At 39.2% G+C, this 27,586-nt stretch overlaps 1 protein-coding gene across 1 annotated transcript in view; it reads right to left on the reverse strand.

The window, feature by feature from the left end:
* Nucleotides 1-27,586, reverse strand: part of ADAM23 (ADAM metallopeptidase domain 23) — a 219,287-nt gene that overhangs the window by 99,680 nt on the left and 92,021 nt on the right. Inside the window, exon 4 of the mRNA XM_007934813.2 lies at nucleotides 5,513-5,576. Coding sequence (XP_007933004.1) covers nucleotides 5,513-5,576 — 64 coding nt within the window. The remainder of the gene's footprint in view (nucleotides 1-5,512; nucleotides 5,577-27,586) is intronic.

Consider the following 27,586-nt stretch of genomic DNA (forward strand, 5'->3'; position numbering starts at 1 on the left):
GTCAGCTCCCTAATTTTGTCAGGCCACCACTTCCACAAAGCTGAACAGCCCACAAGCCAGACAGCATGCTCAAATAAATACCAGTCATTTTACTTCACAGAATGCCAAGCTCAGAATTCCACTGGAAACCACAGGAAGCTTCTGCAAATAGTGAATCCTGGACACCACGTACATCTTTTGAAACACTTGCTAATCAGAAGAGGTGGAGATAACAACTTTGAGACTCTAATGATAACTTGGTTCCCCAGTATTACCTTTTTTTAATGGCAGGGACTGTTTGATTCTACTAAATTTGATGGAAACAGAACCTACTGTTTCAATGAAATAATTGTTGTTGTTAGGTGCTGTTGACTCACTTCCTACTCATAGTGACTCAATGTACAACAGAAGGAAACACTGCCGAGTACTGTGCTATCATCACAACCACTACTGTGTTTAATCTCAGCCACTGTGTCAATCCATCTCGTTAAGAGTCTTCCATTTTTTCACTGACCCTCTACTGCACCAAGCATAATGTCCTTCTCCAGGGAGTGGTCCCTCCTGATAACATGTCCAAAGTATGTGAGACAGAGTCTCATCCTCTCTTCTAAGGAGTATTCTGCCTATACTTCTTCCAAAATAAATTTGTTTGTTCCTCTGGCAGCCCATGATATATTCAATAATCTTCACCAATACCATAAACCAAAGGCATCAATTCTTCTTCAGTCTTCTTTATTCATAAGTAAATTGTTGTTGTAGTTAGGTGCCATCGAGTTGGCTCTGACTCATAGCGACCCTATGTATGACAGAACGAAACACTGTCCAATCCTGTGCCAGCCTCACAATCCTTGCTCTACCTGAGCCCATCATTGCAGCCACTGTGTTAATACATCTTATTGAGGGCCTTCCCTTCTTTGCTGACCCTTCACTTTACCAAGCATGATATCCTTCTCCAGGGAATGGTTCCTTCTGACAACATGACCAAACTAGGTGAGACGAAGTCTGGCCATTCTTGCTTCCAAGGAGCATTCATTCCAGCTGCACTTCTAGGACAGATTTGTTCATTCTTTTGGTAGTCCATGATACTTTCAATATTCTTCGCCAACATCACAATGAAAAAGCATCAAATCTTCTTTGGTCTTCTTTGTTCTCTCATATGCATATGAGGTGACTGAAAATACCACGGTTTGGGGTAGGCACACCTTAGTCTTCAAGGAGACATGTTTGCTCTTCAGCACTTTACAGAGGTCTTCTGCAGCAGATTTGTCCAGTGTAGTACATCATCTGATGTCTTGACTGCTGCTTCCATTGGTGTTGAGTGTGGAATGAAGTAATATAAAATCTTTAGCAACTTCAATCTTTTCTCCATTTATTGTGATGCTGCCTATATAGTGCCTATGGCATCTGACTGTTAACCAGAAGGTTGGTGGTTCAAATCCACCAGCCCTTCCATGGAAGGAAGACTGGGCAATCTACTTCCCTAAAGATTTACCACCTCAGAAACCCAAAGGGGATTGTTATGAGTTGGAATCAACTTGCTGGCAGTGAATATATTTTTTTAATATTTAATTAAATAATAGAACCTATTATTTAATTTATTTTAAAATTGCCCTCACCTTTGTGGCTATTTAATTATCTCATCTGCTTCTGTAAAGTACAATTAAACTCACTTGCTATGAGTCTGACTCATAGCAACCCCTCCTTGGGTTTCTGAGGTGGTATCACCACAAACGTAGATTGCCCAATCTTCCTTCTGAGGAGTGCATGGTGGGTTTGAACCACCAAATGCCCAAGGATTAGCCAGTTCTTATTAACTTCATAAAGCTGGATACTCATGGTAACTAAGCACTGTTATTTTCAATCAACTCCTGAAGACCAAGATAAACATTTGAAAATAAACTATATATGCTTAAGCTTGCAATTATGTATATTATAATATGCCAGGTTCTCAATATAATAAAAATATGAATAATAAAAATATTCAAATGACTATTCTATATGCATATTTTAAATACTTCTAACTTACCAATTAGCAGAGTGTGTCAAATTATTTTTAAAAATCAGTGGCTGGTGGCAAGACAACCATAGAAAAGATGTTGATAATTGACATGTAAGTCTAAATGCAAATATTGCAGAATAAGGAAATGAAGGAAGTATCCTTGAGAATCAGGGAACCTGAAAACCTAACAGTTTAATTATTTACCTTCATTAAATTCAATGGGGAAAAAATGTTCTTACAGTAGTTTAATAAAAGATTAGGACAGTTTGGCTGTTCCAATGCTATTTAAAAATTTTATAGTTCATCTAAATTGTACCATTCAAACTTTAAATAGCTTTGTGAGGAGCCAGTGATGTCTGCTATCTTGACTACATGAGGCATTTTTTAATCCTATTTTTCTTTCATATTCTATAATGTATTTAGCATATTCTCAGGAAGATCAATATTTTGAGTAATTAACTCAAGTGATAATAATAATTTCCACTTGAAACTGAAAATCTTCCATCTAGTACAAGTGAGAGCAAAAATAATTATTAAACTTTCAATCATTTCAGGAGGTAGAATATGATCAAGAACTGATGGTACTGAAGGAAGAAGTTAAAGCTGCACTTAAGGAATTGATGAAAAACAAGACTCCTGGAATTGACAAAACACCCAATGAGATGTTTCAACAAATAGATGCAGCACTAGAGGTACTCACTTCTTTATGCCCCAAAATTTGGAAGATAGCTACCCAGCCAACCAACTCGAAGAGATCCGTATTTGTGACCATTCCAAAGAAAGGTGATTCAACAGAATGTGGAAATTATCAAACCATATTATTAATGTTACAAGGAAGTAAAATTTTGCTGGAGATAATTCAAAAACAGAGCAATACATCAACAGAGAACTGCTAGAAATTCAAGCCAGATTCAGAAGGGGACATGGAATGAGGAATATCATTGCTGATGTCAGATGTATCTTGTGGCTGAAAGCAAAGAATACCAGAAAGATGTTCACCTGTGTTTTACTGACCATGCAAAGACCTGAACTGTGTGAATCATAACAAATATGGATAACATTGGGAAGAAAGGGAACATTTAATTTTGTTCCTGAGAAACATGTATATAGGTCAAGAGGCAGTCATTCAAACAGAACAAGGGATATTGCATCTTAGCAACACTGTTTTGCTGCTACAGTCCCCATCCCCTCTCTCTTACTCAGATAACAGACAGGGTCCTCAGGACATTGACTTTTCAAATCCCCTCTGCTCTACACCCACCCCACCTCCCAGCTAGGAGCCATGTTTACAAAGGCCAACACCATCCCTGCTTCCTGCTGTCAAGAATCCTTCATGGAGGAAGTTTGCTTGAGCTGAGCCATGAGGATGACTGCATAAAGAAAGCACAAAGAACGTTCTGGGAAAAATATTTGGTGCAGTGATACAAGAATCCAGTAAGGTTGGGCAAATGAGCTGTTTGGAGAAAAGGGATGATAAATGAGAGAAAAGCAATGATCACAAACGCCAACTGCAATGAACACAATTGCAGGTGGCTTCTTCTGCCAGAGAAGCCCTGGTGGCACATTCGTTAAGCGCTTTGCTGGTAACCAAACCCACCAGCCACTCCATGAGATGTGGCAAAAATGCCAAAGATGTGGCAGTCTGCTTCTGTAAAGATTTACTGCCTCAGAAGCCTATGGGGCAGTTCTATTCTGTCCTACAGGGTCACTATGAGTCAGAATCAACTCAACAGCATTGGGTTTGGGGTTTTTTGGTCTTTTGCCAAAGTTGAAATACCCTTTATTTAAAATTCAGCTACACCTGATACAAGATTTAGGGTGTCTTACTAATGGCAAACCTCCCTCTTTCTTTTGGGACCTCAAATGACCTCTTGAGTCCAATTAGCTAGTCAGCTTCTTTAAAAAAATAAAAAGAAAAAGAAGAGGAAGAAAGAAAGAAAATGGACTGATCTTAGTGAGAAGTTTGGATCGGGTTACTGCAGCCTGCAAAGGCGGCTCATTTGCTGAGTCTATAAAGTTCTCAGGCCGTCTTCTCCACTCCAGACCATGATTCAGCATCCGCAGCGCTCCCAGTGCTGGCCCAGCTGACAGGAGCTCTGGTTTGTACAAATGCCAGGAAGCCCCAGTGCCATGCTCGATTTAGCATTTCTGCTCACTTTCCACTGCGTTAGCTTTTAAGGAGATTCAACAAACCCCAAGATGCAGCCTAAGACAAGAGCTGGCAGGAGAGTAAGAAGAATATACAGAGGTTTGTCATCTGTGCCACAGAATTCAAAGCTAGAACACATATCAAATGACAAATATGCCCACTATTAATTGGACAGTTATGAATCCTGAGAAATGTCCTGGTCCCCAGACAGTATTTGTAATTAAGGCCACCTATAAATATTTGTTGAGAAGCTATCAGACTGAAAATCTCCATTCTTTATGCTGCACAACTCAGCAAGCCCACACATGAAAGGTGCCGCTTTTATGTGACACTGGTTAGCAATCTAGAAACAAATCAAATAATGCCTCACCACTTTGTTTCCCTGGGTGCCCTGTCCCATGCCCGTGTCATCTGGGGACACTACTGAGGCTCAGTGGCACCCTTGACTTCCTAAACATCACAGTCTCTCTCTGTAGCTGTTCTGGGGATGTTCCCCTTAACTGGTGGAAATCGCTGTGCTCCTTAGCTATGAATAATCTCTCTCTTGCTTTAATCTAAACCCACATCCTCCTTATTGATCCTCCTTGAAGAGAACAATAGGCGATCTCCAATAGAAGGAGATCGAGTACCCAAACACTTTATATGTTATGCTTGGTGGCATGAGCAGGTTTATTTGCCCTCTCTCTGTCTGAATGTCTTCACTTGTAGAACAAGAATGGTAATACCTACTGGATTAATGTGAAAATGAAGAGGGGGCTCGCTCTCTAAACCTTCCTTCTGCCACCTGCCCTCTGCCCTTTGGTATCGTTTGGACCAAAAAGTTGCTCTAGCAGCCCATTCAGTCCTATGATTCAGATTCTGTACACGTGAGCCTGATGCTCCTTTATCAACCACTTTTAACTGTTATCTGATACGGAACTTTCTTTATACCATTCACTGACATAAGATATCGTATATAAAACCAACACAATAAACACTTTTTTTTGGGGGGGGGCCTGAATATACAGAATCTCTATGTTATCTCAAACATTTATAAACCAAACCAAATTCACTGCCATCGAGTCAACTCCGACTCATAGTAACCCCTCCTCGGGTTTCCAAGGCAGCATCTCTACGGAAGTAGATTGCCCCATCTTCTTTCTGAGGAGTGGCTGGTGGGTTTGAACCTCCAGCCTTCTGGTTAGCTGACAAATGCCTTAGGCGCTATGCCACCAGAGCTCTCCAAATATTTATAACTGCTAGTAAATTTTGTCTCATTAAAACAGTACCCTTGTATGTGAGGATAAGAGATTTTATTGAAATAGACATCAAAATCATTCAGTACATTGAACAGCTCTGATTAAGTACATTTACCTTACAGAACTTCCATACACTATTAGCCATACCTTAGAAAACTGTGGTTTTCCATTTTCATAGTGAATCTCCACATAATCAGAAGACAGCAAACCACTACAAAGGAAGGAAAATAGAATGATTTCTGTACTTGAAGGTTTAAATAATCAGCTCAATAAATGGGCATGAGGGGCAGGTAAACCATATATGGCTACAGCCCACAGTCGACTGGAAACAAAGTTTCATATGTGAGTTAACATGGAACCAACCAAAGATAAGAAGCAGGAGAAAACGGGTCCTATGAAAAGTGCATAATTATGCTCTAAATAATTGAAATCTCATAAAATATAATCACTGAGGAACAGTATAGAACAGATAATGGGGAAAAAAGTCCTGAAAAAGCCAGATGGTAAATATTCTAGGTTTTGTGGGACACAGTGTCTGTCCAGTGTTCGGCCATGGGAGTGCTGATGACACACAGGTAGTATGTAAATGAATGCATGGCTGTAATCTAATAAAATTCTATTTATGCACATTGGAATTTGAATTTCATATAATTTTAACATGTCATGAAATATTCTTCTTCTTTTGATTTTTCCAATCATTTGAAAATACAAAAAACATTCTTAGCTTACAAACAACCCAAAGCCAGGTGTGGCCGGATTTGAGCAGTGGGCTGTCATTTGCCAGCTCCTAGTATAGAATAATGGTTAAGAACACAGAAGCTGAAGTAAGACACTGCAAGGTTTAACATCTGGCCCAGTTCTTTGTTAATGGTGTGACTATGGAAGAGTTAACACAACTCAGCTTTCACATGTGTCAAATGGACATAAGAGTATGAATCTCATAGGCCACTGGGATGATTAAATGAAACCCCATATATGCAATACTTGGCACAGAATTCAGCATTGAGTAAGTGCTCATATTGGCTATCACTATGTGTATTTTGACTCAACTCCCAAAACACATTTCTTCTTTTACAGTATGGGTAATGCTGGGAGTCCCTGGGTGATGCAATGGTTAATGCACGCAGCTGCCAACCAAAAGGCTGGTGGTCTACCTCCATCCAGAAGAACCTCAAAAGAAAGTCCTGGTGATCTACTCCCTAAAACTCGGCCGATTTTTAGGCCACTAAAAACCCTATGGAGCACAGTTCTACTGCCACACACAGGGGCCACCATGACTCAGAATCGATTCAATGGCAACTGGATAACGAGCACTGGACGGTCAGAGTATCTGTGCTCCTGTTTGGGCCCTGCCAATATCAACAATGATAATGAGTGATAACTTACATCTACTGACCACTTACTATGTTCCAGACACTGTTCTAAGACTATACAGATATTAACTCATTTAATCCCAGTAACAGCCAAAGGACAATTAGAAGCTTCTACTAGGAGCCAGATGAGTGCCCTGTAGGCATCTCCTTTTCTACAAAGCAAAGGGCTGGAGTAGAAGATTCCTCAGGTCCCTTCCTGCTCTGATGGTCTGATTTTCTATAATCTGCCTAACAGTAGGTTTTCTTGTTAGTAAACTTTGATACTACTTCTTCAACTGAAGTATGAGTAGACTCTGTTATTTCACTTCATATTGACAACTATACCTGCTACAGTTCTAAAATGGCCCAATGAGGAGAGCCACTGGGGGCCTTGTATATGCATGCAGCATGGTTTCCTGTACGAGCTGAAGGACAACTTTTACAACACAGAAAAAAAAATGACATCTGAGACATGTTTTTCCAATTGAAATTGCTAATCCAATGTGTTGATACTAGTGATCCCACATCTGAAACTAAATTATAGTACATCTGCTGATTCACCAGGAGCCCTGATGGTGCAGTGGTTAAAGTGTTTGGCTGCTAATGGGGAAGCTGGCAATTCGAACCCGTAAGCTGTTCCACTGGAGAAAGATGTGGCAATCTGCTTCCATAAAGATTTACAGCCTTGGAAACCCTATGCAGCAGTTCGACTCTGTCCTGTAGGATTTCTATGACTCGGAATCGGCTTGACAGTGGGCTTGGATTTGGTTTTTCTACTCGTTCTTTGTTAAAAGTAACGACAATGCATAACTCAATATACTCGGGAATGTCTAACAGGGTACAGACATTCCTCTCATTTCTAATTAATTCAGTCAGCTGCTGGCACTGTGGCCATACATAAACAGGCTGTTGACGGTAACATTTCTCTGAGAAACATTTCCCACCACCAAGAGGCAGAGAAGTTTCACTAACTGTATTGTGATTTCATATTTTCAAAACTCTCAGTCACTGGTGCATGTCTAAGAGTTGAAAACAGTTATTTTAGACCACTACTTCTGCTTGTAATTGCAAGGGCAAATCAGAGCATACTAATCATTGATCACCAAATCTGATAAAGGTCATTTTAATTACCCCATACCCCCCTTTAAGGGAGCTCTGGTAGCATAGTGCTTAAGGCACTTGACTGCTAACCAGAAGGCTGGCGGTTCAAACCCACCAGCCACTCCTCGGGTGGAAGATGGGGCAATCTACTTCCATAGTGATACTGCCTCGGGAACCCAAGGAGGGGTCGCTATGAGTCGGGTCCGACTTGATGGCACATAACAACAACAACAACAACCACCCTTTAAAGTGTCTCTTCCCCTGTGGACATACCTATTTCTACTATTTCTAGGATCAGAGAAACTTAAAGAACAAAAAACAGCTACTTTTCTGAGCACCTGTGACAGACCCTGAGACAGTCGCAATGCCATATGTCTCTTTGCCTCCCACCCCTCATCATGCCACTCCATTTTCCACTCTTACAAATACTACACCTCCCCATTTATCCAACCTGTCCTCCCGTCTGACCACATAATCCCTCCCCTGACACTGCTTCTTTAACTCACTATAGCTCACTACAGGTCTCTAGACCCTAGCATGATGTGCTGCACATAGTAGGCCATCAATCAATAGTGGCTGAAAGAGGAAACATCCACCAACACCTACTATACATCAGTCCCAGGCCATGTGCTGGAGAGTCAGGATGAAAATGAAATTGAAACTAAGCAAAATTAGCATAAATGTGTGAGATTAGTCATTTAACCCTAAAAGATTATTTGTTATCTCCCTGACAGTGAAATTAAGGTCAACTAAAATGCAATCTCATTAATTATAAATGTCTTGAAATAACAGACATTTGGGTAACTAACAAGAACACTGTCAAGGAAAACTGACAAGTTAAGTGCGCAGTGTGTGTCTCTGGTTTCTCCAGCAGAGAAAGAACAGGCAATTGAAATCTCTGGATGCCTGAAGATGTGATACTCTGCAATTTCTGCATGACGATGCTCTCTGTCCTTCCCTCCACCTCTGTTCTCTGGGTTTCCCTGGTAGCCTTTCTGGTTGGGAGCAGAATGTTCTGAAATGCCAATGCTGATCCATTTGGCAATCATGGTCCCAAGCATAGTTGTCATTTTACTTTGTTAACTGGCCACTTGGGTGTTTGGAAATGATATACGAGAGTTTCTGAACATCCCAAATTCTGAAATAAGCATGCTTTTTCTAACAATTTAGATTACAGAAAAGCTAGACACCATGGCTACAACAATGTTTCTCATGCAGGTTACCTAGTGGAAGAGGAGGTTATCATTGAAAATGATGGCATAAATGCAGGATGGTGGTTCAAAGCCAGGTGGAAGAGAGGGGGGAGATCAGAATGAGGAAACACTCTTGACCTCACTAACCTTGCATCTTCATGGTGAATGTGCACCACTGAAGAAGTGAAAAGAACATGAACTCTGGAGTCAGAGTGAATGTGACTTGATTTAAAATATGAAGGATAAGGGTAAGCTTCTCAGAGATGCTGAGCAGCAGAACAGTAAGACAGGTGAGCCAAGAATCAGCTCAATGAAGGAGACTGTGGAAGAAATAATGCTATGTATCCACCAAATGCCATTTCATTTTCTCCTTCCTGGCATCGTAAAACTACATTTTACAGTTTCCTCAGCAGTCAGGTTGGGGCAAATGAGATACAGAGGAAAGTGATATCAGGTCCTATAGTAAACACATTAATAACCCTGCAAGTTCTCTCTTTGTTGGTAACTCTGGAAGCCATGTCCTCTCGATGGCATAGGTGCAGGATGGATACAGTCTAGATTCCTAGGTCATGATTTGGAAAAGAGCTGCCTAGAAGAAACCTTCAACTTGCATTAGAATACAATGTTGTTTAAGATAAATTTTTATTGTATGAAATTTCAGATTTCATGTCTGTTACTGAAGCATAGTTTAACCCATCCTGACTAATTCAAGGATTTACCACAAAGAAATCTTTTAGACACATTCAAAAGAATTTCAGAATCATCAATAAACATAAAAGCAAAGCTGCTGTTGTATCTAGGGCAGCAGAAATTCACACAAAGGGAGAGCTTTGCCTGAGAAAGTTTTGTGAGTTATGTATGTGTATGTACACATGTATAATTTGCTGGAGTCCTTCAGTTTGAGAGAGTTCATGTGTCTAATGTTAAGTAGACACATGAATAGGCAAGTGATCAAATCTCCAAAAAGTTTGTATTTTCCATTACAGAAAGGCTCTTTTTGGAGAAGCCAAGGATCTGAGTAACTGGAAAAGTTACTCTTGAATCCCTTACTTTAAAGAAAGAAACATATGCTTTTGGGGGAGCAACCCTGGTCTGGAGAGGTTGGAAGTAGTGTAATGAGGCAAGCTAAATTGTTTAGAATGAGACAACATAGACTGCAAGGCCTTGGGCTATATAAGGAAGACTACCAGAGAAGACATGAAGATATATATATCAGGAGTTCCTTCCATTCCTAAAATTTACAGTCACAGAAAGTATGTGTTACCTGAGAGTTAAGCCATGAGAGTGAATTCAATTCTAGGCCTAAAGAGTGACTACGGACCATAGTCTCAGAGGGCCTTACCAGTCTCTAACCAACTAGTAATCCTGGTCTTTTTTATGTTTTTGAATTTTGTTTCACATTTCTCTCCTACTCTATCCAGGATCTCCAATTTTGACTCCTTTCTGAGTAGTTGATATTGGTAGCTGGGCACCATCTAGTTCTTCTAGTCTCAGCCAAACAATAGACAGGGCTACAAGAAGAATAATCACACCAGGGAGATGCACTCCTTAGAATAATCAACCATGAGAGATCAGAAGGGCAGCATTTGTGCAGGGAGAATGCTCTGGAGGCAGGAATGCACAAGAAAGAAGGCCACAGGGAAAGAGTAAGCACAGGGAGGAAGTGGGAAGAGAGCTGTTATATTGTAGGGATTGTAATCAGTGTCATGAAACAAAATATGCATGAATTGTTTAATGGAAAAATACTCTTATCTGTAAAATTTCACCCAAATATCAATAAAAAGTATGTATTGAGCCTTTAGTCTACCTCTAACTAAGAAATCTGAATAGGCTGCTAGAAGCAAAACAAGTTCTTCTGAAGCAACCTAGAGGCTAGAAGGACATTCCCTCACAAGCAAAGTAAAATAAGATTCTAGAAGAATAATGGCAAATACCAAAACTCAACAACTGGGTGGCCATATAAACAATCATCCAAACCTAGACTGGGAGTAAAAAGAGGCATATTAATAACTATGCTAGGGTAACAGACATAAACCAGGACTGTCCCCGGAAACTGGAACATATGGTTGGTTACCCTATACAAAAGACAAATTTAAAATTCACCCTTGACATTCTGCATGGTCAGTAAGGTTTTTCACATGTTGAAAAACATATGAAAGCTGAAAAGCTACTAAGCAAGTTATCTTAGTTAATACATCTTTTGCTCAAGTTATTTTTGAGGGTTCTGTGACTATTTTAGATGGGTACTATTTTAGGAAGGTAGTGAGCAGGTACCTTAGCTTCTCTTTCATCCTATAATATCAGGAGGGAACTCTGGTGGCATAGTGCCTAAGGCATTTGACTGCTAACCAGAAGGCTGGTGGTTCAAACCCACCAGCCACTGCTCAGAAGGAAGACTGGGCAATCTACTCCCACAGAGATACTGCCTCAGAAACCCAAGGAGGAATCACTATGAGTCAGATCCAACTCTACAGCAATGAGTTTGGTTTGGTTTTGGTCTAATTGTAATGAAGAGGGAAATAAAATTTAAACTCGATACATTCATAAAAGCATTAGCTTGTGACCTTATGATACTGCTTCTGTCTTTATTCTTAGAAAATAATTTGTCACTTTTCTAAAGTTTTAAGGAAAAAAATAGACTGATTCCATCTCAAACAGTTTTTATTCCAAAAGTTATTTCAGCCACAAAATATATATTCCTTTATACTCCTTTGCATGTAAGTAATATAGTAAGATGTAAGCTGTATTAAATGATTATAGACATGCAGCAGCTGGGATTTACAAGTGTAGAAATGGTATGTTAAGGGGGTCAAAGTAACTACAGGTGGAATAGAAGCTTTGTGTTATGTAAGATGTGGATGGTATGCTAGGCAAGGGCTGTGCACTGTGGCCCTATTGCACAGGCACGGAGCTACAGGAAAGAGCACTCCTAGTGCAAGCAAGATGGAAGGGCTGAAGCTTCTTTTAGGATCACAACTGGAATTCAATGAGTTACTAAACCACAGGACAGGTTGCAGCAGGAATTTCAATGAGTAGTCACTCTTGTACCTCACAGGGGAGAGCCCTATCTGCCATAATTAAATTTAAAAAAAATGTACTGCCATCAAATCAATTCCAACTCAAAGCAACCCTCATTGGGTTTCTGAGGTGGTAAATCTTTATGGAAGTAGATTGCTCCATCTTCCTTCCTTGCACAACTGGTGGGTTTGAACCACCAACCCTTTGGTTAGGTGACATAACACAGTTGAGAAAACACTAGTTTAATGAGGACAACAGCAAACACTGGCAGGACTGAATAGTAAGAGGTAGGGAAAGGAGAGGAACAAGTAGGGACAGATCACCCAATAAGCAAGGTATGCGTTGGTTTATTGTGCTTACACTAATCTGCAGTGAGCAATTTCACATGGCTTTCGCCTAAGTAAGCATTAAGTTAGCCTATGCGTGCCTAGCTTACTATAAGTCCATGCATACTTTATTTACTCATTAATTTTCCCTTGGACATAAGAGATGGGCTTGTAGCAATGTAAAAGCTGAGGAGGTGATCTGCCAATAAAAGTAGCAATTGAGTTTCCTTCTGAGGAGGTGGCATCAAGAGAAATATCTTTAATGAAAGAAAAATCAAAGATGTTTCATTTCTCGTCCACTACTTCAAGCCAGACCATATGAAGAAGCTGACATACTCCTTCTTTATACAGAGATACCATTATCTCTGCAAATATACTGTTGTTGTTGTTGTTGTTATGTGCCGTCGAGTCGGCCCCAACTCATAGTGACCCCTCCTTGGGTTTCGGAGGCAGTATCACTACGGAAGTAGGATTGCCCAACCTTCCTTCTGAGGAGTGGCTGGTAGGTTTGAACCGCCAGCCTTCTGGTTAGCAGGCAAGTGGCAAATATACTAGTAATTTCAAAATTCCTCTATGATGGAATGATGGTTACTCTCACAATTTAGGGTTGCCCCCTTTTGTCATAAAACAAAGAAAATTTTAAACACAGGAAAAACTGAATTGACACAAATATGGGATCCCTTTTGAACACAGTGACACACGGATGACATGCTTTGATGGTCAAATTTCAAAGATTCTAACAAAGTTAATATTATAAGTTGTTGAATATTACTAACGAGTTCTCTTCTGATATGCCAACTATTTATTTAAACAACTATTAAACCAAGCATCACATGTAGTGATGTTGTAGAGAATGGCTATGGATCCATTATCAACTTTACTTTCTGATAACCCTCCCCCAAAAAACAACTCTGTCTTCCAAGTCCAGTTCTTGCCATGTCCTAGGACAAGAAATCTCTACTTCTTTCATTTTTCAGTTTATACACAAAAAAAAGGAAAAAAAGAAAAACTTCACCTCTGTTTAGTGTCCCATTCTTTTCAGGTATATTTGAAATGGTCTAAAGAATAAAAAAGAAGCCAATGGAAAAATGATCAGAAATAGTTTGTTAAATAAGGTGCTGGTACCAAGATAAACATGCAAAACTATACTTTCCTATGTGCACCACCAAAAACAACACAGAAATAATCTGGCGAAAAAAGTTTCTATTAACAATCACAAATGTATATTACCTTTGAATTAAGAAACCACAATAAAAGCTATGTTTTTTTCAAAGGAAGAGAAATATAGCACCTTTAAGAAACCAAGGAAAAGAAAACCCAAACCCACTGCCATCAAGTTGATTCTGACTCATAGCAACTCCCATTAGGTTTCAGAGGCAGTAAATCTTTACAGAAGTAGATTGCCCAGTCTTGCTTCCACAGAGTGGCTGGTGGGTTTCAACCACCAACCTTCTGGTTAGCAATCAGATGCCTTAGGCACTAATTAATGATTAATTTCAGATCTGGAGAAGAAAACATTCACGATATCATGATAACACCACCAACTATGCAGAGGGAAGTGAGCAGTCAGTCAGCTGTCTCTCTGTCCCCTAAACTCAATGTGGACATTCACTGAACACCTGCTATGCTAGAGGAAGGCGAGGACAGAAAGAGAAACAAAACACAAACCCTATCCTCACACCAGGTGATTATAATCTCACAGCTAAAATAAGACAAGGCAGCAAGTACCCTAATAACATAATGAATAAATAAAGCATCAAGTAGCCCCTAAAGGGAAAATTACTTTCAACTAATATGATCAGGGACTCTTCGATAAAGAAACAGCGCTTGGGCAGGCTCTATCACACAATCTGGACAGGAAAACATGAGCAGGGAAGAGCAGATCATATAGACGGGACAGTGCATGCAAACACATGAGGTGGGAAAACGTAGGAGAGGATATTCAAGGTAAAGCGAGAAGTCCATTTGTCCAACGCATCAGTTATAAGGGAGGGCAGTGTTGCAAAGGGAGGTTTGGAAGCAGATAGTCACAGGCTTAATTAAAGAACTGGAAGTTTCAAAGTAAAGGGCACTCCAGGACCAGGAACTCACAACTTGGGAGGCCAAACATGCCCTCCCTTATAGGAACTCAAAGCAAGTAGTGCATTCTGTGTCTACAGCAGCTGACAGACATTAGGGCCCTGGGAAGGGCTGAACACAGATAAGGTTCTTTTACTGGGTCAATTAGAGCCCTCAGCAAAGTAATTAATGTTAGCAGCAGGAAAGAACAGCAAGAGACAAGCAAAGACATTAAGAAAAAGCTTTTCCACATATGAAAACCTGCAGCTTTCACTTCCCTTCACTCATTCAATTAATGGCTTAAGATAGAATGCAAGAAAAAAAAAATTAAAGCAGATTAAAGTTACATAAAGAAATGATTAACAAAGATTAAAGATTATTCCATTTTTAATTTAATGCTTCCATTTCTTTAAATAATTTCACTTTAAATTGCACACATTGTTTTTGCTGTTAACTGCCATCAATTCATCCAACTCATGACAAACTTGTGCAAAACCACATAGAACCATTGTGATCCAGAGAGTTTTTATTGACTGATTGTTTCCGAAATAGATTGATCACCAGGCATTTATTCCTAGTCAAATTTTACGTTATTGGTCTCTAAATTTGTTATGCAAATGCTAGTGAATATTTAAAGGAGAAATAAGATTTTTGTAGAGCAACCACAATTGTCTTATTATTTACTCTTTTCTCTGGGTGGTGCAAATGGTTAAGCACTTGACTACTAGCTGAAAGGCTGGCAGTTTAAGCCCATTCAGAGGCATCATGGTGACACGCCGGGTGATCTGCTTCCGGAAGGTCCCGGCCTTGAAAGCCTATGCAGTGTAGTTCTACTCTGCACATAGAGTTGTCAGGAGTCAGAACTGACTCGACAGTAACTAGCAACAACGAAGGAGGAGCCTAACCCTTTTTCTGTGAACTCCGACCAGAGCCTATATGGTATCTGCTGGTGCAGCGAAAGATACAAGGCCTCTGCAGAGTGAGCTCTCAAGAGACATGCTGAAGGCAAGTCTGCACCGTCCTTCAAAGCTGTTACCCTAGATTTAGGGTTCTGGCAGAACACCCTCTATACTATCATGGTATTTTTCATACATAAAACAGAGAGACATTTAGAGACAATGGTCAAAGTCTTTCCTGGATATTAGATATGTTTAGGAAATTAAATATATGTAGCAATTAGAAACATACTTCTGCAGTAGTATTAAACCAATACAGCAGATAAGAGCACAACATAGAATTTAAAAAAGAGGAGAAGGAGGGAAGAGAAATTTTTAACGGCCTCTTCTAAAAATGCAAAAATACTATCATAGAAAAGAGCACCAAAAGGTCAATGGTTCAAACCCATCAGCCACTCCATGGAAGAAAGATGAGGCAGTCTGCTTCTGTAAAGATTTACAGCCTTGGAAACCCTACGGTTGCTATAAGTTGGAACTGACTTGACAGCAGTGATTTTGCTCTTGCTCTTTTTTTTTTTTTTGCTTTGGTTTTTAAGAAAACTTCTAAGTCTAAAATAGTGCATGTGAGTATGACTGTCATAATTTCCCACCTTAAAATTATATCTGTGCTAAGGCTTGGAGTTGGGGATTGTTAAATCACGTATCTCATCCATTTGGGTACATGCTGTTGATCTACTACTGTGTTGACTTCAGGCAGATCTCTCCAGAATAGTGCTGAAAGAACAGTTCACTCATGTTCCCCATATGTAACACAGAGCTGCTATATATATATATATATGGAGCTCTGATAGCATAGTGCCTAAAGCACTTGACTGCTAACCAGAAGGCTGGCGGTTCAAACCCACCAGCCACTCCTCAGAAGGAAGGTTGGGCAATCTACTTCCGTAGTGATACCCCCCTCGGAAACTCAAGGAGAGTCACTATGAGTCAGATCTGACTCCTCCTTAGGCACTATGCCACCAGAGCTCCTATAATAGATAATAAAAATATACAATTAAAAAAACTTTTATATAAAAACAACTCTGACACCTGAAGCTACATTTATGTCAATAGCAATCTATTATACAACACAATAACAAAGTTATTACTTGATTTTAACTAAAAATAAATAAAAAATTCTCAAGTCATACAAACATGCTTCATTATATATATACTGAATACCAAGAGAACAGGAAAAAAATATGTATTTACTCTACCTAAGTATCTGATAATAAGCAAAACTGATGATATTTGATATCACTTTGTAAGATACATATATATAATGATTAAAGTAATTTAATCTATTCAAGTCTAATTACAGAGTCTGAAATTTTTACATAATTTTGAAACTACATTTTCAACTTTTAAATGCTATTCAGATCATTAACGATTTGCACTAGATTACCTAGGTATCTAAAATAATTTTGAATAGTTTAGAGGCAGACCCTTCCCTCCTTTAATGTATATAATGTATCAGTAGTAGAATCAAACCACTGGTGGTAGAAAAATGCAGAACAACAAATTTATAAATCAATTTTAAGATGATTTCTATTAATAGGCCTTTTCTCCAGCAAGACAACTTTTACTCAGTTGTGTTATTTTAAGTCCATGTAGAAAGTCTTACCCACATTCATTATTAAAATGCCTCTCAATATTTGTACCAAAAGCAAAAATTTTATAAAGTTCAAAAAAAAAAAAAAAAATCCCAAAAAGACTGACACAGAAAAAGAAACTATCCTATTTATCCTGTCAGAGAAACAATTTTTAATTTGATCTCAAAACCAGACATTTTCAGAAACACGGAAGAAACTCTAACAATTAACTCTATATGATTTATAGTAGCAAGTTAACTAAATAGTAAGTATCGGGACCAAGAATGGTTAGGACTGGAGATAACAGGGAAGGAGGAGGATCCTAACTAAATTGATTCACATCCAGGAAAGCCATAGCAAGGTTGATAACTCGGGACAGGGCTGGAAAACAGAGTGGGCTAGATTTAGGAGAAATCTAGAAGTCAGCAGTCTGGTGGAGTCCAAACTCTGGAGTCAAGAGGATATTCAGGAGTTGAAACAAAAATAGAAGCTAGAGACCATAACAGCATGTGAACACTAGATAAGCCAATAAGATTCTCCAACTACAACTCCATAGAAAGAACAGGTACCATGATGTTGTATCCACAGTTCTTGGATAGTCACCTACATATGGTTGTTTTTGCTAGGTGCTCTCAAGTTGGTTCTAACTCATAGCAACCCACACACAACAGAACGAAACACTGCCCAGTCCTGCTTCATCCTCATCCTCACAATTACTGGTATATTTGAGTTTATTATTACAGCCACTTCTTTCTCATTTCTTCTTTTTCTCTGACCCTCTACTTTACCAAGCATGATGTTCTTCTCCAGGGACTGGTCCCTTTTGATAACATGCCCAAAGTAAATGAGACAAAGTATGACCATCCTCACTCCTAATAAGCATTCTGGCTATACTTCTTTCAAGACAGACTTGTTGGTTCTTCTGGCAGTCCATGGTATATTTAATTCTTCACCAACACCATAATTCAAATGCATCAATTTTTTTTCTTGCTTGTGCATTATACAGCTTTCACATACATATGAGGCGACTCAAAATACCGTGGTTTGGGTCAGGTGCACCTAACTCCTCAGGGTGACATCTTCGTTTTTAACACTTTAAAGAGGTCTTCTTTTACCCAATGAATCATATGTTTTAAATTCTTGACTACTGCTTCTATGGACATGGATTATGAATCCAAGTAAAATGAAATCCTTGACAACTTCAGTATTTTCTCTGTTTATCTTGATATTAGGAGCTCTGGTAGCGTAGTGCCTAAGACACTTGACTGCTAAGCAGAAGGCTGGCGGTTCAAACCCATCAGCCACTCCTCGGAAGGAAAATGGGGCAATCTACTTCCGTAGTGATACTGCCTCAGAAACCCAAGGAGGGGTCGCTATGTCCGACTCAACAGCACATAACAACAACAACAACAATCATGATATTATTTATTGGTTCAGTTGTGAGAACTTTTATTTTCTATATGTTGAGGTATAATCTATAGTGGGAGGTTGGGCAATCCTACTTCCGTAGTGATACTGCCTCAGAAACCCAAGGAGGGGTCGCTATGAGTCGGGGCCAACTCGAAGGCACATAATAACAACAACAACAATCTATAGTGAAGGCTGTAGTCTTTGATCTTCATTAGTAAGGGCTTCAAAGTATCTGTGCTTTCAGCAATCAAGATTATGTTACCTACATATTGCAGGTTGTTAATGAATCATCCTCCAAGCCTGATGCCACATTCTTCTTCCTATGGTCCAGCTTCTCAGATTTTTGTTGTAACAAGCAACTGATAGTATGTTCCACAGTCACCCTCTGGCCTTATTCTGACTGATGATATTGAGCTTCTCCATTGTGTCTTTCCACAGAAGTAGTCAGGTTGAGTCCTATGTATCCCATCTAGTGAGTTCCATGTGTATAGTCATAGTTTATGTTGTTGAAAAAAGGAATTTCTAATAAATAGGCCACTAGTCTTGTAAAATTCTGTTTCAACTGATCAGTTGATCATATGCAAGTTCATGATGAAGCCGCAGAAAATTAAGACAAGTCCATGAGAACCAAAGTATAACCCTAAGTAAATCTCACCTGAATGTAGAGACTATCTCCAGAATAGATTTGACCCCTTGAACCCTAATAACCAAATACCACACAAAGTGTGAGATGCCATCAAGGACACTTTATGTGAAGAAAGCAAAATGTCATTTAAAAGACAGGAAAGAAAGAAGAGACCAAAATGATCTAATTTCTAAAAGAAATTAGTCTCTAAAAGTCTCTAAAAGAAGAGACTCTTACACTTGCTCTTGAACATAAGAGTATCTAAAGCAAATGAAAAAAATGACAAAGGTAAAAGACGTGAACAGAAGATTTCAAAGGGTGGCTCAAGAAGACAAAGTAAAGTATAATGAAATACACAGTAACCATTCTAATCAAGTTTTCTTGATGATGAGTCAAGAAGTACAAAAGAAACCAAAAACATGACAGAAGGGCACATCACTCTCCAGACAGATGAAGCCAGGAACCTGAGTGTCCCACAGGCAGAGTTCAGCTCCCAGGTAAGCATGTAATGCCCAAGATAGGACATGGAAGTAGCAGCAAGAAAACTTTGGCTACTTGTTTCTTTCTTGTACAGATAACTATCTGTGAAGGCAAACGCTAAGCCCAGGCAATCAGCCCAAGAAAAGTGGGAATGTATGGCTGAAAGAAGAATGAAGGATGAGAAAATATGACAGTGAAAATACCCTAAGAATCACTTCAGCACTTATCAGACACAAGAGCTTTATGAAATGATTGTGTGTAAATATATTATTTCTTAATGAACCATCTAAAGAAGACAGCCGTGTAAACTACTAGTATAGATCTTCAAGGAAGAGTTAAGGGAAGTTGGCAGCCCTCAAACCGACAGACCAAGATAGGAAATTACCAGTCGTTTCTTATAACATCAGACAAGGGTGTGCTGAGTGTCAGCCCACCATCTATGTGCAAACCTTTTATTTTACTCTAATTCCAATTTCAGTAAGACAGCATAAATAGCAGAAACCCTTCCAGAGGGTTAATCTTTCATCCAGAGCCTTCTCTCAATCCCAAACAAATTTTTCTGTTATTGAATAGTAGGAGTAAAGATATGTCCACATTTTCTTTATTTTTCCTGGAAATTCTATTGAATTGCTACTTTGTTTTCCCCTTCTTTCTTTTTTTTTAATGCAAAACCCCAAATCTCGTACACGAGATTAGGTATAAAGGTTGCTTTGGGTGGGGGGTAGGAGTGGAGGAGATGTGATGGTAGAGGGCTACACAGACAGGTTCTAAAACACTAGTGTCCTGGTTCCCTTGTGCCGCTCTGACAGGACACACCATAAATGGGATGGCTTTAACAAACAGGATTTATTCTCTTACAGTTTTGGAGGTAGAAGTCCAAGTTCTAAGTGCCAGGCTCTAGGGGCTGGGTGAAAGCCCCTCAACCTTGGGCTTCAGCTCTGCCTTTTGCTCCTGGCCCACTGAAGCTAGAGGCATCTCTTCACTCAGACAGCTGTTGGCTGCCGAGGCTGACAAACCCAAGATCAACAAGTGAAAAGGCACAGTCCTGATATCAAATCACACGGCAGGCCATTGATTCAAGTCCATTAAAAGTCTCAAGATCGGCAGAGCATGCTAGGCTGCTGAACGAAGACTCAGCTACATCCAGGGTCCAAACATGCCAAAAAGCTGGAGACCATTCCCAAAGCTGCTTCTTATATACGGGAAGCAGACCACATCCCTAAAGCAGCTACTCAGCTGCTCATGCCAGATTCCACCACGGAATTGATTGCCAGTCTCATCATGGGGAATAACTACCACCAGCGACCCAGCCACTCAAAACCAGGCCCAGCCAAGTTGACACATAACCTTAACTACCACGACTAGTAATCAGTGGTGGAAGGTGGATATATATGAATGTCCATTTTATTATTATTCCTTAAACTGCAAATATATTTTTCCACTATGTATATATATCATACCAAAAACGATTCTGACTCATAGTGAGCCCCCCTTTGGATTTCCAAGGTGGTAAACCTTTATGGAAGTAGATTGCCCAGTCTTCCTTATTTATATATGGCATAAGGGTAATAAATTAGGAGAAAAGGACATTCTTTTCCTACAGATAATAGAAACAGAAAAGCTCAGTTTAACCCTGACATTAATAATTCTGAATATAAACTGAGCCAGAAACAGACCAAGGTAAAAAAAAAAAAAAAAAAAAAAATCTGGAATTAGAAAGCTATCACTACTAAGACCAGAGGGGAAAAACTCCAAGAAACATGTGGGAGGTGAAAAGCACAGACTGAACAAAAGGCGACTTTCTCCTTCTCTAAAAATAGCAGGCTTATTAGGCCATTTTTAGACTCCACAGTGTTCATGTAGAAGTCCATTTCTATTAAAAGAGTAAAACTTAGAAAAGGAAAGAAGTTCTTGGAGGATACCAAAGTATGAAAAAGAAAAGTTCAGAAATTTAACAAAATAATAGAGCAGGCAGGATTTGCACTATATATGACTTTATTACCAAAATATTTAACTCTCAAACAAGAGAGACTGGAGCAGAAGACTAAAGATGGGCGACAGCCTCACAGAGAGCACTGCCATGGCAGACTACAGCCAGAGTAACATGGCAAATGACATCACTGCATACCTTCACTGGAAAAGCTACAAACTTGAGAAACTCGACTTGTAAAAAAATCTTTGTTCTCAACCACTAAGACTGCCAGGCTAGAGAGTATCACTCTCAATTATTCTGATAATCATTTACAAACACAGTTCTGAATTCCTAATGAAAACAAATGTTTTCCCTTTCTCTCACATTCTCTCATAGTAGTAAGAGATTTTGGATGAAAAGACCAAAAGTGAGTTTACGGAAAAGCAAAAGCCAAGCGTCCACAGCTCTACTCAGACCTCAGGGCATACAGTACAGGCTTCTAGACGTTTTTTGCTCAACAAGATAGTCTTTTTCAAAGTTCCTATTTTTTGGTCAAAGAATATATTGCAGTACAGTATTTAGAACATCCAATAATTCTGAAAGGGTTAGTCTAGGAGTGTTTTCACATGTATGCTCGGAGGGTCAGATCAGAATTATAAATTGCTCTATTTTTATACACAATTATTTAAATCCTGAGGCTATGTAATGCCACTTAATAGCCTTTTCAAGTGACTAATGGTGTCTAAAACTGGAGCACATTATTGAGGACATTATTGAGATGGCTAATAATTTAAACACCCACACTAAACTGCAATCTAAAATCAGAAAGGATAAGTGAAGTAATAGCATAATGAGGGTCTGGCCACTCCCCCTTTTTTCTTTGTCTTGTGCCTAATCATGGTTTTAACTACCAAAGCAATTTAGTTTGGTGATCCTTTGAGAGGATATTAAACAGCTTGTTTAAAAACTAAAATATAATTCTACCTCTTTATCCCATGCCATCAGGTATAGACATGTGAATATCAATTCTTTTTAGCTCTTTTATCTGGATCCAGGCACTGCATCATTTTCTGAAGCTGTTTAGATTTTACCCCAGGTGTCATTAGAAACTACATTCTAAATGTCCTAAAGTACAATTATCTCCAAGTAGTGTTAGATAAGTCAGTGAAAGTTCCTAGTTAACAGACTTCCATTGCTTCTAATCACCCCTTCTAAGTCCAAGGCTATTGCATTATGATGTAACAAACAGAAATATGTAATGGTCAAAACACTTCCAAGCACTGAAAATGTTTTCCTCCCTCTCATTTTCTGTCTTAGATCATCATTAACTTTTCTATATTTAGATTCCTTACACAGATTATAAACACTTTAAGGACAAGGATCATAATTATTATTTATCTTTTCATTTTTCATCCCCTTCCCAAACTCTACAATGTATAGTAACTGTAGGCATTCAAAAATTTGTCATTTAGTTTAGAACCAGAATCTAAAACAGTAAATGTCACATTAAAACCAAAACAAAAATCATACTCACTACCGTCAAGCAGTTTCTGACTCATAGCGACCCCTTCCTGGGATTTTTGAGCGAGTATCACTACAGAAGTAGATTGCCCAGACTTCCCTCTGAGGTGTGGCTGGTGAATTTGAACCAACAGCATCTGGTTAGCAGTCGAATGCCTTAGGCACTACGCCACCAGAGCTCCTAAATGTCATATTAGTATACTGAAAGTTCTCATCATTCGAAAGACGTCCATTAAAGATGGAAAATTAAAGTGATTTTTATTTTACCTCCTCCCTTAAAACTTACAAAATAACAACAAAAGAATAAAAATAGATGAACAACAAAAAAAACACTATTACACCTTCTCTGTAAAAAGGAAATAATCTTAATCTCGAGCTACCAAAATGTATGAAGTTAATGCTGTGAAATCTGAGGTAATTCATATATCTCACCAGAATCTGAATATGCCAGAAGACCTTTCAGAGGTGAAGTGAAGGAGATGAAACAGACGGACAAAGGTACAAACATGAACTCACCATACAGTGAGCCAAGGAGCTCTGCTCTGAGCTCAACTGATCCCTGAGTGCCCCCAGTGAGGGATGTGCCCCTCCAAACAGAGGAGGACACCACACTGGTGAAGAGTAAGGAAAGCAACAAAGTCCAAACAAAGCTGTGTAGCGGCTCCTTCCTCCTTCCCTGGCCCCTCTCCCTCTCCCCCTGCACTCCACATCAGCCAAGAGCCAGCCCAATGCAGATAAATCAGAACTAAAAAGAAAAGAATGGGGGGCCTAGGCATAGATATGAAGGAAGGAAAGTATCAGAGCAAAGGGGATAACACAAGGATAGAGAAGGATAAATGAAGGATAGAGAAGACACGTTCAGACACAGTACTTTTGGGCCTCAAAGAAATCACAAAAAACAAGCTCTTTTTAAAAAGAGGAGCTCAGACAAACATAAAACAATACATAAGATGAAAAGGAAGCCGGCAAAGCTCAGGAGAAAAAAAGGAAATTAAAATAAAAAATGTAACAAGTATGCAAACCATATTGAAAACAGAAGGAAAAAAAAGGCAAGCAAAACACAATCAGGAATCAAGGAAAACAATATAGAGATGGTAGATATAAAAAAACATAACATGTACACTGATGGTTTTCCTGAAGAAGAAAATAAAAGTAGGAGAGAAAAAATATGCAAAAATATAATGGAACAAAACTTCCCGCTCATCAAAGAAAGACTTGAGTTTGCAGCTTAAAAAGCAAACCATGTCCCAGGAAAACTTCATCAAGTACTATTAACACTGAATACTGTTACTAAACCTGGTTAAGCTATTGATAAGAAAAAAATATATCACCATTTCCGATTTCAGGCCAAAAAAAAAAAGAAGGAAGTTCTCTGAAGGAAAGAAAATTAGGCTGCCTTGAGTTATTCACAGCCATTCTAGATGCCAATGACAATGTAGCCATGCTTATAAATTCCCAAGGGAAAGTAAAAAATTTCATGTCTGGCCAAGTTACTACTCAAAGATAAGGATAATTAACAGCTATTTTCAAGCATCTAAGAACTCGACAAATACAACAATCAAAAGTCTTTGTTGTTGTTGTTGTTGTTTGCCATCGAGTCGGCCCCGACTCATAGCGACCCCTCCTTGGGTTTCCGAGGCAGTATCACTACGGAAGTAGGAATGCCCAACCTTCCTTCCGAGGAGTGGCTGGTGGGTTTGAACCGCCAGCCTTCTGGTTAGCAGTCAAGTGCCTTAGCCACTATGCTCCCAGAGCTCCCATCTAGAACACTCTATTCTCCATGCATTCCAGTCAAGCAAAAAGATAAATAACCCCAAAGAATGGAGAAACCATGGTAAAAGGACTCATGCGGGCAATAAACCCATTTAATAAGGAAGACTTACCATGGGAATTGTGGTTACTGAACAAAAGCAAATGTGATAAACCTTCACAATGTAAAGAGAATATTAGAGCCAATACATGGGGATCAAGGGAAGTGGAAAAGTTTGTGGTTTAAGAGTTTCTTCTTTCAAATATATCATCTAGTTGACTCATAGTTTTTTCTTTTAATAACTTCAAGCAATTTTCTTTGTAACCACTGGAGAGGGATATTTTGACCAAGGAATAGCTCCATTTGTGAAGAAATGTTGTGACCTTGAACAATTCCTTTAATTTTACTTGTTACTTTTATTTTTGTTAAATTTGATATATGTTGTTGTTGTTGTTATGTGCCGTTGAGTCGGCCCCGACTCACAGCGACCCCTCCTTGGGTTTCCGAGGCAATATCACTACGGAAGTAGGATTGCCCAACCTTCCTTCTGAGGACTGGCTGGTGGGTTTGAACCGCCATCCTTCTGGTGAGCAGTCAAGTGCCTTAGGCACTATGCTACCAGAGCTCCCAAATTTGATATATATTAAATTTAATTTTGTCTAATTAATCATGTATAAAAATGCCATTATAATTCCATATTTGCAAACTACCTATAAACTTTCCATCTGTATGCACAGGATTCACTGAATTTACCAGATATTAACAGTAGTTACTTCTGAATGGCAGTTTATTTTTTATCTTTCCTTTTCACTTTGAAGTTTTACAACAAGTAGTATCATTTTTATTAAAAAAAAGCAAATCTCTTTCAGAAACTGCTTCCAATTTACCAGTGACTCTCCTCTGTCTCAGAAGTACTAAGATTTCTGACAAAGAACAGGAATGTATGAAAAATTCACTGTTAGCTGTTTTTTATACGAAGGCCCAGCAGCAGCAGGTCTGAACTGCAGTAGTGAGGAGGAACCATTTTATAACATGAGATATGCATTACTTCATCATGGCCAACAGCCATTTTAACAAACCCTGGCTTCCAATGGAAATCAATAAAATGGAATTTTGTCAGTAATCTCAGAGAGAAGTTGAGAGAATAATCCACAGAAGTACTAACGTGCTTTTGTTACAAGTCTGACTTCTCAGAAATAAGACAAGGTCTTTATTACTCAAATATAAAATGCCTTGAGCGTAGTGCCTAAGGTACTTGACTGTTAACCAGAAGGCTGGCGGTTCACACCCACCAGCCACTGCTCAGAAGGAAGTTTGGGCAATCTACTTCCATAGTGATATTGCCCCGGAAACTCAAGGAGGGGTCTCTGTGAGTTGGGTCCGACTTGATGGCACATAACAACAACAAAAAAAAAATGCCTCCTTCAGCACCTGGGTCATAGTAGGTGCTCAATGCTTGCTAACAAGTACCTCAATTAAGTCATTCACTGTGGGATTAAGGAGCTCTGGTAGCACAGTGCCTGAGGTATCTGACTGCTAACCAGAAGGTTGGTGGTTCAAACCCACCAGCCACTCTGCAGAAGCAAGACTGGGCAATCTAACTATGTAAAGATTTACCACCTCGGAAAACCAATGGGAATCATTATGAGTCAGAATCAACCTGACAGCCGTGGGTTTGGTTTGGTTTTTAATGTTGCATTACCCAATAATCAAGCTAAGCACTGGCTTACTTGTGCTCATTAACAAATCTGTAGTGAATATTTTCACATTCTTTCACCACAAATAAGATTCTGCTTCTAGGTATGGCTGGCATCAGCCTCTCTTACAACCTCACAGCACCTTCCTACAGAATCAAAGCCTCCTTTCAAATTTAAAATCCAGGACAGAGATGGAGTCTCAGTAAATAATATAAGAATGTGCTTACTTCTGCTTACTTACTAATCTGTAGTGAACAGCTTCACATGTTTCTCAAAATGGTTCACTACAGATAAGTAAATAAGCACAAGTATGCCTGTGCTTACCTTGCTTATTAAGTAATCCACCCCTTGTCATATCTGCAAAGTAGAGGGTTTTATTTTAGGAAGTCCTGCTATTAAAGTAATTTAAAATAAACAGAAGCCTAGTGGTTCAAACCCACCAGCCACCCCTCGGAACGAAGGTTGGGCAATCTACTTCCATAGTGATATCACCTCGGAAACCCAAGGAGGGGTCACTATGAGTTGGATCCAACTCAATGGCAGTGTGATGTGTTGTTTGTTTGTTTAGGCAAAATGGATGTCAGAAGTGACTCTAACACTTGCTCTTGGATGTAGAGAAACAAAGGGAAGAAATGAAAGAGCAGAACAGGAGACTTCAAAGGGTGGCTCAAGAAGACAATGTGAAGTATTATAATGAAATGTGCAAAGACTTGGAGTTAGAAAACCAAAAGGGAAGAACACACTCAACACTTCCCAAGTTGGAAGAACTGAAGAAAAAATTCAAGCCTCAAGTTGCAATATTGAAGGATTCTATGGGCAAAACACTGAATGATGCAGGAAACATCAAAAGAAGATGGAAGGAATACACAGAGTCACAGTATCAAAAAGGATTAGTCAACTACTTTAGTAGGTAGCATATATCAAGAACCAATGGTATTGAAGGAAGAAGGTCAAACTGCACTAAAGGAATTGGCAAAAAACAAGGCTCTAGGAATTGTAGGAATACCCACTGAGATGTTTCAACAAAAAGATGTAGTGCTGGAGGCACTTACCCATTTTTGCCAAGAAATTTAGAAGACAGCTACCTGGCCAACTGACTAAGACATCAATATCTGTACCCATTCCAAAGAAAGGTGATCCCACAGAATGGGGAAATTATCAAATAATATCATTAATATCACACACAAGTAAAATCTTGCTGAAGATAATTCAAAAACGGTTGCAGTATACTGACAGGGAACTTCCAGAATG

The sequence above is a fragment of the Orycteropus afer genome, unplaced genomic scaffold (assembly GCF_000298275.1).
Source record: "Orycteropus afer afer isolate SDZICR_OR568_19922 unplaced genomic scaffold, OryAfe1.0 scaffold00002, whole genome shotgun sequence".
Classification (NCBI taxonomy): Eukaryota; Metazoa; Chordata; class Mammalia; order Tubulidentata; family Orycteropodidae; genus Orycteropus; species Orycteropus afer.